This window comes from Etheostoma cragini, chromosome 17 (assembly GCF_013103735.1).
Source record: "Etheostoma cragini isolate CJK2018 chromosome 17, CSU_Ecrag_1.0, whole genome shotgun sequence".
In the NCBI taxonomy this organism is placed as follows: Eukaryota; Metazoa; Chordata; class Actinopteri; order Perciformes; family Percidae; genus Etheostoma; species Etheostoma cragini.
Window position 1 is genome coordinate 3,943,600 of NC_048423.1, and position 11,740 is coordinate 3,955,339.

General features: G+C 38.9%; 1 protein-coding gene across 3 annotated transcripts in view; it reads right to left on the reverse strand.

The window, feature by feature from the left end:
• Positions 1 to 447: 447 nt before the first annotated feature.
• The window catches only part of abch1 (ATP-binding cassette, sub-family H, member 1), a 26,215-nt gene continuing 14,922 nt past the window's right edge, over positions 448 to 11,740 (reverse strand). For all 3 annotated transcript variants that reach the window (XM_034897404.1, XM_034897405.1, XM_034897406.1), the window contains 9 exons: positions 10,165 to 10,235; positions 9,783 to 9,832; positions 9,260 to 9,316; positions 9,038 to 9,108; positions 8,605 to 8,693; positions 7,180 to 7,283; positions 4,435 to 4,594; positions 3,839 to 3,943; positions 448 to 2,158 (listed from right to left, as the gene is read on the reverse strand). In XM_034897404.1, the coding sequence (XP_034753295.1) occupies positions 2,052 to 2,158; positions 3,839 to 3,943; positions 4,435 to 4,594; positions 7,180 to 7,283; positions 8,605 to 8,693; positions 9,038 to 9,108; positions 9,260 to 9,316; positions 9,783 to 9,832; positions 10,165 to 10,235 (814 nt within the window). In that variant the 3' untranslated portion in view covers positions 448 to 2,051. The remainder of the gene's footprint in view (positions 2,159 to 3,838; positions 3,944 to 4,434; positions 4,595 to 7,179; positions 7,284 to 8,604; positions 8,694 to 9,037; positions 9,109 to 9,259; positions 9,317 to 9,782; positions 9,833 to 10,164; positions 10,236 to 11,740) is intronic.

Below are 11,740 nucleotides of genomic sequence, written 5' to 3' on the forward strand. Positions count from 1 at the left end.
TGGGTTCAGTTTTAGGCATGCGTCCAAATGAATGTAAACATTTCTAAATCTTTGAGATTGGCACAATATTGATGCACAGTCTGGAGTCTGCTGCCTTTTCTATACTGCAGGTCTGTCAAAGGTTCTCCATTTCAAAAATGTAGTTTGACATTTTGGGAAATATTTGTTTACTTGCTGAGAGTTAGATCTCATCTTACTTGTGACAGGAAAGCAGATATGCATATTTTCTATACAATGTGGAACAATTCCTTTAAAGGTAGAATGCTTGAGGAGACATCAGTAAGCTCATTAATCTTCATTGAAATAAGTAAAATGCAAAGAAACAAACTGGATTTAATTAATTATTACCAGAATACAGTTGTTGTTTTTTAATTTGGTTACTTTTTTTCTTGTAATTAGCCTTTCCAACACTACCATCCATTATTTTAAAAATAATTTAAAATAATGCATGTTTGCTTAAAATATATTTTTAAAAAAGCTTTTGGAAAAATACCCCACAATCTAAAGACTGGCCTACTGTTTTAAAACAAATTAATTTTCTTGTGTTGTATTTTTTATAAAGATATCCGATAACATAAAAACCCCAAAGAGTTATTTTAAAATGTAGCATTCCTTATGAGTGATTATTTGTACTCAAAAATGAAGGAAAATCAAGTTTTTGACTCTAACTCAGTCGTTCTAAACCAACGTTGACTCCACTCACCAACTACATTCCTACTACTCATTGTTTAGATTTCATAGTTATTTCTCATTTCTGGATATATCTTCCCTTGTACAGTGCAGACACCACAACATCCCCACATCTCTGTGACATGTTGAATCCAAAACAGCATTACTCCTGTGTGCTTTTACTCTGTGCTATTGTTGGTGGAAGATTCATATAACAAAGTATACTGTGTAGAGTATGAGCAGTTTGAAACTGTTGTGTAAAAAAAACGAACTTATGTTGCATGGATGCAATCGGCTTAAAAAGCATGACACACCTGACCTGTGAGAAGAATTTATCCAACAGCTTCCACTCTGTTGAGCAAAGTGGAGAAAAACTAAAACTTAATTATACAGTACCAAGTCTTTCCCACCAACATCAAACCCCTCTCACCAGAGATGCGTTTTTGAGACCATCATCAACCTGAACTAAGAATGAGGACGACCGTTTGCAGCTGAGCACCTGGTAACACACCAACACGAGTTACCACTTCCTGTCACACACCAAACAGGGCATGGAAATCTCAACACAGACTATAAAAGCAAGCAACTAAAGGAGATACTGTTGTGGCAAACTTGAATGGGTGAGAATTTCCTGAAAAATATGAAACAATCAGCACTCTAAAACCTATTCTGAGTTCTCGCAACATAATGCAACAAAATTCCTCTCCTTAAGTGTTCTGCTTAGTGAAGCAACTGGACAAAATAAAGTTTTATCATTTGCTTGTGCTCAGACTCCTTTTCACATTTACATCCAATGTCTCTACAATGTGAATATAAGGTAGGCAACAAATACTGTGCAGACAAAAGCAATGTCCGCCAGCTATAATCAGTATATTCACCCCCAAATCTCTCTATAAGCATTAAGAGCGAGAGCAAACAGAAATTACAAAGCAACCCTGAGCTGGTACATGGCCCATTCTGGGGGTGAAATGTTCCAACAAGCTGCACATAGAAGTAAAACAAACCATAGGACTAAACACTTTTCTCAGTTATCATTAACTATTTAACCTTTTTTCATTTTGTGCATGTACATATTCTGTCTTGTGTACTTCTAGGTGTAGCATTTTGAAAATTCACTCTTGGAGGCCAAAGGAACTGTTGCAGGCAGCTGATTGGTGTGTGTGTGTGTGTGTGTGTGTGTGTGTGTGTGTGTGTGTGTATGTGTATGTGTGAATGAGGAAAAATGATGCCTCCGCCTCATGAGTTCCTTAAACCACGGTGGCGCCCTGCCTCCTCCTGCTGCATCCTCCATGACAGCAGGCCCAGGTGAGTCGTTGTGCTCTTAGACTTCACCTGACAGCTCCGTCCCAAACACTAAAAGAAGGTTCTCCGGGAGGAGGCTGTCACGTCCGCAGCTTTAAGATGACCGTGGCCAGGATGATGAAGAAAGTGTTCCAGCCCAAGGTGACTGCAAATCCTCGCCACACCATCATCCGAGACAGACCCCAACCTGTTGGAAAGATTGATGTTACAGCTCACTATTAAGATACAGGAGGCCAAGCAGTTGGCTATTGGTGCTTGTCAAATTCAGCCGTGCAACAACTTTGGCAAAATAAAATACACAAAGTTGCGTAGTTTCTGCCACGCCCATGAAGAATTCTAAGTAATGATGACAAAACTGTAGGCGCATCCACATAATACAAGCCAACCCCTCCCACTCCTCCACATATTTGCTAGTAGCCAAGGAGGACACGGATTAAAAAACACAATGGACTCTTGAGTAGAGATAATTATCTTCACTTGAGTTTCCGCGGGCAAAAGTTGCAGGACGCCACAAGCTTCTGAACATAGCCATACTGAGAAATACAGAGAGAGTTGCATGGAGCTGCTAGTCTTAATTAGATTTTCTAACAACTCATTTAGCAATGGCTTAAATGTAATTGACATTCATTGATATCAAAACGTTATGCACTAAAGCTTTAAAGCAACAGCTGTGGGTAAAATAAATTAGTTTAGCATAGCATAATGACTGCACATGTTCCATATTTGTTTAACATCATCTACCTCTTTGTTTGTTTAATTCCTACAAAAACTAGACTCTTTATGCTAAGCTAAACTAATCTGCTAGCTGGTGGCATTGACCTCATACCTAACTGACAGATATCACAGTGAAATCTATCTTCTGCATTCCCCAAAATCTCAATTAATTAATTAATTAATTAATTAAAAACTAGAGTATTTTTGCATGGTAGATCACATTGATGAAGGCTATAATTTAACTTATCCAGAAGTTATGGTAATGACACATGAGTGACAAGAACATATGGATTTCATAATATCTCTAGTTTACATGCTTACCATGTGCAACAAATGAAGTAGTAGAATTTTTTAAGTCCTCTCAGATTAGTAAAATGTTGTCGAACTGTTTTATTAAATAACGCAGGCTTGCATTACAACTTGGAACTTGCAGCAGAAAAAATGACCTTACATGTGTTTTTATTATCTCTACTTTAGTGTCACTGTGTTTTACTTTGTTTCACGACAATTTCAGTGCATGTCCATCCATCTTAAAAGTTTATTCTTGACCTGTGAAACAGCAGATGATATGAGATGATAAGCCAGATAATATATCTCAAACATCTGGATGCAAGCGGATCCATGCTGTAGTGATTTATGCATGTAGAAACATAAAAAATCCCATATGAGACAAGAGAGATGAGACACCAGGGTTTATGTGAATCCAATCAGTGAATGTGGCAGGATGCAGTTTCAAAGAATCCGTTAATCCAGTTAATCCCCCGAATTGAATTCTGACACTGTTGACTTCTGCCTGTGTCTCGTATTCCACTTCACCTCTACAATAACGTTTTCCAAAAAGGAAATGGCTCCTCTGACTTCCTGTGCTTGGCGCGTTTCATGTAACATGGCGGGAGCTCTCACTGTTGTCAGGTGTTATTGTTCGGAAACGGGGAGGTCAGGAGAAGGAGAAAGATTGGGAGACAGCGAAACCACTATACTTAATGTCCCAGGACGTTGCACAGGATCCAGAGCTGATGAATGATTTAGATGCCTGACTATGTTGTGTATAACAATATGTGTGCATGCACCTGACCCTACAAACGCTAACTACATACCAGGCAATGGCATTATGAAACTGATGAGTGTTGTGTAACGTGTGCGTGTACGTTACCTCGGTACATTATACAGCGAAGGGCTTCTGAGGCGTAGGTCTGAGGGAGAGCCAGGCTGACATAGCGGAGAGGATACGGGATACACTCCACAGGCCAGATAATACCTAAAGTACAGGACAGAGAGGATACTGTCATTTATACCTGCCGTTAAAATGCACTGTGCATCTGGATGTCTTCTCGTCATAATGAACCTCATAAAGCATTTAAACAATCACTGTTTTCTCTTGTTTTGTTGCTCTGTTGTGATGAGAACAAAATGGGCAGGGAAGCGAGGATGTTGCAGCAAAGTTCAATCTTGAAACTTGAAAACCACTGCATGCAAAATAATCTCACCACAAGGTCCAATTTGTTTTTTCTAACCACTTTAAGGACTTCAAATATAATTAGATATGACAGAAAATCCAACAACAGCTGCTAAATGGACCTTGTTGTAACATTTTCTTTACTGCTGTTTCGAAGCTCAGAATACGTTTTGAACCACAGCTTTTGAGTTACCGACAAAATATTACTTTTCAGAGAGAAAAGGGTGCACAAGCTGCTGTTTCACCGCAGGATGGACAGTATATTGGTCAAACGCATGCACACCAAGGCCTACCACTGAGGATGAGGTTAGGATAGAAGATGCCCAGGGCAGCCTGGTTGGCATTCTGCTCGTCGTCGATTGCGGCTGATATGACGAGGCCAAACGAGATGCCGGTGATTCCCTGCAGCACGATCAGAACTATGACCAGCGCCAAGGAGCCTTCATTAGGTATCTGTAAAGAGAGAGAGAGAGAGAGAGAGAGAGAGAGAGAGAGAGAGAGAGAAAGAGAGAGAAAAAGATAAAGATAAGAGGCTATGTCAGCTGCAGTGGACCTTAGAGTGGAATATAAAGGTTAAATTCTTTTTACATTTTTTTACATGTACAAAATATAAATGACCATAAAAACAAAACAGACAATATTACAACCAGTTTTGGGGGATATTCTTCAGCGAATACCATTTTATATACTTTTTCTTGTGAATTTTCTGATGAATAAAGTCTAACAAATCATGATGTCACTTGAGTCAGCGTTGGATGTGACTGAAGAGTACAAAGCTACATAGCTACTATCAGAACTTTGGTCGAGTTGCTTTGTGGGTAATGTAGATGCCAACAAGAAAGAAAACTATGTAATATGTAATATGAAGATATGTTTTTGTCAGGCAGTATTGGAAGAAGGCAAAATTGAGCGATGCATTTCTGTTTTTCGTCTTGTGTTTGGTCTTGGAAGTACAACAGTAAGTGTTGGAGGAGGGTAATCGCTTCGGAAAGTAAGATTTATCGGCTAGATTCAGTGCTAAAGTCAGTGCTCTCACTCTTCTTATGAAGCTCAAAAAAGATAAGAAGATAAGATCGAGAAAAATAGAGAAAGGAATAGACGGAACAAGGGAGAGACAGGGACAGAAACACTGATGTTCTGCACTGATCCTTGGCCAAAAATACAAGGAAGGAAATAAAATGTCACTGCTGATTTAATTGAGTCTGGTTGTAAATCACACAGATAGAAAGGAGTCTAGACAGAGCAGAGGCATTGCTCAAGATGTGAAACTATTTAAGATCAAACAAAAACGGAGAGAAAAGTTCTCTGCTCAGAAGATTCAAGGTGATTACTCCCTTAACTTGAGTGAAATATGCAGCCATTGGTTAGACTGAGTCTCCTGGTGTGTGTGCATGTGTGTGTGTGTGTGTGTGTGTGTGTGTGTTGGTGCACATTTCCACTATCTGTCTCCCCTGACAACGTGCAAAAATAGACCTACACCGATAGTCCACATGACTGCTCGGTTGCCACAGCAATCAAGGGCTGTTGTCGTGGCAATCCCACAGTGATCCCTGGATACGGCCAACGTAGGAAGTGATTTATGGTGGTGGTCTCTTTGGACTTCAGCACCTTAATTAACACACGCATGGATGCTCACACAGTGCAACAAACACGCCCACATCCACACACACAGACATACACACACACACACACACACACAGATAGACAGACAGAAAGACAGACATACAGACAGAGAAAGCCGAGAGCAAACATAAAAGCATGCACCTGTATTGAGTCAACACACAAACACACACACAAATGATATCTAGCCTCTCTTGTCTGAGTGCCTCCTTCCTCTATTGATTGCCTACACTTGTGTATTGGCAATCAATGATAAACAGCCCCTTGCTGACCTTCACTCACATTCACACCACATAAACATTTCACAGAAGAGATATAAATGATACGACATGATCTTGGAAAATAAAGGTCTGTTTGATGGTTGATATGAATTGCTATTAGCATAATTGCATACCATAGGTTAAGTCCGATTTGTGATGATGTAGTAAAAATGCAAATGAACAGGCCTGCTAGATTTGTGACACATTAACCTTCAACATGGTAAACCTTCTACTAACAAAATCATATGAGGAATCGAGTGACCTTATTCAAAAGCTTTTAATTGGCCTCCCAGAAAACCGGCTTAAAGGTCCCTTGAGACGGTGCTCTTTGGATGCTTTAATATAGACCTTAGTGGTGCCGTAAGACTGTATCTGAAGTCACTTTCCTGAAATTCAGCCTTGGTGCAAAATTACAGCCACTAGAGCCAGTCCCACAATGAGCTTTCCTTAGTATGTGCCATTTCTGAGTCTGTAGCTTTTGTCACTTGTTTGAAAGCCATGATGTCTCTCTTTCTCATGGGTTGGCCAAATTCTCTTATGAGTTCATAAGGGGCAAGGTTACCTCCTCTTTCTCAAGATTCCAGATTGGCCCTTCCGAGCTTTCATTTTCTCAAAGGCCGAGCAGGATACCCAGGTCTCGGTTTACACCTACTGCCATTCCCAGCCACTGGGAGACCATAGGCAGGCTGAGGGCCATGGGACCTTCAAACAGCAGCTTTGGTCTTAAATGGTACAGGAAATATTATCACTGTCACTTTAACATTACTGGCAATGTCGTGGTCTCAGGAGGGAAACAGGATTGATTCCATGGTCTGTTTTTTCCAAACAGGTACTGGCATTACAATAAGAGCAAGCCACAGAGAAGAACGATTAGAGGAACGCATGTGTGTACCTGTGTGTCTGTGAAAAGAAATGGTTATACATTTACATAAAAACAGCCAGCTTTGTTTATATAATCAAACAATTCCATTATTTATTCATTCATGTTGTTCATTTAAATGTTTTATTGTGTGTTCCATATTTTCCTGCCGTTACATTCTACCCTGCGGATCTTATTTTTTCCTAATCAATGAAGTTTTAATCTTATCTGAAGAGCGAGTTTGTGTTTGTCAGTGTAGCTGTGTGTTTTATTGTCTGCGTCAGATCGGTGGAACGAACCTTGAAGACGAGCAGTATGAAGAGGAGCAGCAGGAGGATCTGAACGCTGATGACAAACAGCTGAGAGAAGAGGTGAGCCAGCATCGTCTCCAGAGAGCTCACACCTGGTGGAGAGACAGAATAATAACACATTATTATTCAATCAAAAGCTCTGTCCAAAATCTCTTAAACATATCAGAAGTCAATGATCACCGACCCAGGTTCATTCAATTTCATCTAAATCTAAAATTACAATTTACAGCTTCCTGTTAAGTTTTTAAACCAATAATTAATAAGTCATCAAAAACCAGTACAGATACAGATACTACTTTATTTACTTTATTTCTACAGTCCACCCAACACATTCATACTGCCGGTCATCAATAACAGATAAAGATGATAAATTCCAATAGAGAGAGACGAGATATCAATAATAAATATTGCTTAGTGTATTGGACGTAAGAAATTACAGTTGACCAGTTATCATTACATCCAATAAGAGTTTTAAATTCAAATTCTGCTCTGATGATGTGACTCCCTCTACTGGTCACATCTCAAATTACATTAAAGGGATACATTTAATGGATCCACTTCAATATTAAATGTCTATTACGAACGCATTATCACTTAAGTCAAAGAATTTGAATTCATTTGCATTACCTGCCCAAAAAAGGTCAATAAAAACTCATAAGACCTCAAAGAGCAACCAGAATAATGTTAGAAAACATGCATTTTAAGAGGATGTCTGTCATTTCTTCAATAAATCTGTCCAAATTCCAATGTACAGTATGTTTCCTGCAGCTGCAGAAAAAAATGTCTTCCCTTCTATAAAGCTAAAATTTGCATTTGAACAGGAATTAGTGACATACATTTGTATGTTTGCTTGGGAAGCAGCAATGATAACTCCAATCATGCTAATTGGAGACCTTTTAAAGACAAAAAAGATCACGGCTTGCACTCACTTTCCACTACTGTATAATGTTTGGTCAAAAGGGAAGCAACCAATTCAGAATTTAACAACTCCATACCACATACTAATTGTACACAGTATGCACTGTACAATAATTCTCATAGGAGACTGGTTAATTATTCTAACAAGAAATTAGCTTATACATGCACCAATACACAATCACTGCTGCTAGTAACATGTTTTTCATAGATCTTCCTGGAGCTGTCTCACCAATGTCCACAATAATTTAGATTTTCTTTTCTTTTCTGCTGAGTAGCTCCAACATTTTCATTTTACACTGCAGTGTAGGAAAATAGGTTTTTTTATAAGCATACTGGCTTTCTTGACTACCATAATTACTTTGCTTGCTTTTCACAGAATGTTAACAACCCCAAAACCTGCAAAGAATTAGGATGTACAGTGGAAGTAATGGACAAGGGTCACAGCTTTTCTGTTTGTGTTGCACTAAAGGAACAGTGTGAACTTCAACCTCTCACCTGCAACCCAACACCGGTCCAAAAGCCCCTCCTTCCTCTCCAGGACAAAGGAGAGAGCCGTCAGACCCACTGCCAGGTAGAAGGTGATACTGGAGGGCCAGAGAGGAAGAGGACGAAGAAGAGGAATAAACTATTCATTCCCTCAGGGTAACTGAGCAAAGCAATCATCACATTTTTCCTCCCACAGCCTTCCATACAACATTATCTACCATTAGCAACATGCAGCCTTAATCAATCAGAAAACTCAGATTGGATTGTTGTCTGGATTTACCCTGTAGAGGACTAAGGATCCACCAGAGTTTAAAATTTCAACAAAAAATAAAGCAGAGGGGAACAGAAATCGGCAGAAATACATGCATTCGGCGGAATTTCCGGCGGCACAGGAGCAATCCCGGAAGTGGAACGTGAAGGATGTAGACTTCCTCCCACTGACCTGAGCACAGCTCCAGGAGTCACAAACGTAGTGAAGTCCGTGTCTTGGCTGCCATAGATCGGTTCCTCAAACTGCAAGATGACAGAAACAAAGGATTAACGTTGACTTCATCTTACAGTATGTAGCAGAAACACACTACTTAAACACAACATCCCAGCTACACATGCAGCATTCATGAGACTTTTATTGCTGTATTGCATTTAATTTAAAAAAAAGAATTACTTTTATTGGCAGCGCGACCAGGTATGCCATGCTGCCCAATTTATTCTCCACAAAGGCCTGCGAAGAGATGACAGAGTGACAATCTTAAACAATACTAGTAAAATAAATTCAGTATAAGAATAGGAATAGTATTAATAATATTAAATGTTATACATCCATCACTTTTAAAAACAAATGAAGTGCTTTATTTTTTGAACCAGGATTACAGTTTTGTTTGGTGTTTTGTAATACCTTGCAGTAGAAATCAGTTCACAAACATAATGCTGCTGTAGTGCCCTAAAGCAAGGGCAATCAGGCAAGTGTGACATATTAAGCGTGAGTGTTTGCTGTACAGCAAGCATAACATAACCTGCACTGAACGTTTACACAGGAATGTCTTGTATGTTGTCAGACGTCTTGTATTTTCTGGATGTGCTGAATGATTTCTTATTGAATCTTTTTTGGTGGACAATGACAACTGAACATTTGCACGAGGCTCTAGTTGACAAAACAAACATAAGAAAAAACATGTATTTATGTATACCTGAAAGGCCTCATGTAGTTTCTTCTGGAGCATTAAGCCAATTTGTCGATCTAGACAAAAACATTATGAGCAAATGTTAACAACTTTGCTTCTCAGAGTCACGTTATTTGAGTATATATATCCGTCAAAATGTTTTGCACATCCTGCACTAATCCATACAGCCTTTTTTTCTCTCAATGTTAAACAGTTTTATGTACACATTTGTTTGTGTATTTATTGTTTGTTCATTCCATATTAATGTTTAATGTGTTTATGCGTGCAACAACCAAGGCAAATTCCTTGCATGTGTTACTCTCTTGGCAATAAATCCTTTCTGATTCTGATTCTGATTCTGAAATTGACTCATTTCAGTGAAAACACGACAACCTTTAAGAAATCTTACTTGTCAGGTCCAGCCAGACGTGTACTGATCCTCCATCAACCACCTCTCTGGAGACCTGCCGCTGAAGCATCCTGTAAAATCAGGGACATTTCATATTCTGAAATGTATTTTTATTCCCTTTCTAACATTCAGCGACAATCAATAAAACTGGACTGTTGCATACAAGCAAAATAAGAGGGATAAGATGCTGAAGATGCAGATTTTTTGACTAGTATCTTGATGTCATCTACATAACAACAGCTTTTTAGCTTTTTTAGTTGTAGCAGGGGAGATCTATATTATCATGGAAGGGTATAATACAACACTTTTTTATTGGGGCTGTATTCTGGCACCAGTCATCCTATATGAAAGTTTTTCTCTAAAAATATATACAACCTTGTCTGAAAAAAGAAATCTTTCTGCAGGCAACACAGGGGACAGTTGCTTAATATTCAGGTTTCCACAGCACGTCACAAATACACCTCAAATGGGCAAGGATCAGAAAAACAGGTTTCTTTGAAAGCATGTAGAGTAACTGACAAAGTCGAAGAACTCTAAAGCTCTCCTATGTTATTTCGAATTCATGCTTGACACCACAACCTCCGGGCTACTTAGCAGCAAAGCCAATAAGTTTACAAGGCTGTGTGAGTACGGGCTGCTTTCACTAATCTAAATACAACTGGGAAGGTTAGCTTGGCTCATTATTTCTCTTAGCCAAATACACTAGACACTGAGGATATATAGTATAAAGGCTATAATGGATCCAGTTTAGTAAATGTAACTTTGTTTAGGAAGTGAACAAGACTCCAGGCAGGCTTCGAGTTTCTTCCAGTTTCAGTGGACGGGGTTTTAATTGTTTCATGCCTTGCACCCTTAAACATATCTGCAAAAACCAATATACAAATGTGTTGTTCCAGTGTTTGTCTTTGAAGGAAGTCTAAAAGCAGACAGACGTACAGTACTTGCAGGCAAACGTGTCGACCTCTAGAGCTCTACATGGCATCAATTAATGATTTATACAACAATTAATCTACTGGTTAGTTTCTTGATTAATCATAATGAATAGATGCAAACTTAACCTTATAAAATCCCATCTGGTCGATATGGATATAACTCTGAACAGAAACAAAGACTATTTCCACATGAGCAAGAGATAACTTTGTTTACCTCAGGTCAATCTGTCACATGAAGGGCACATGATTCACTAAGAAGGAATGTTTGATTGGTTGTTGTTCAGCTGTGACGTGCCAGTTATGTTAGGAAGGACCACGTTGTCACGCACACAAACACACGCAGTTCACACCTAAAACAACAACTTTTTAAACTTATTTGACTTATGCTCACATGATGCTTAGGTATGTGTGCGTATGTGTGTGTTGTGTGTGTGTGTGTGTGTGTGTGAGAGAGAGAGAGGTAAACTATAAAGTTTTGTATGTTTGTAGTGAAATTAAAGGTAATACTTTATCTCAACCTCCTATAATTAGTCCTTATGTCTGTAAAACACTAGCTTAGCCTGTTAGAATGCTAACATTTGCTAATTAGCAGTACATAAAAGTTTGGGACAAATTAACAGTTTGACCTGATGATGGCGCAATTT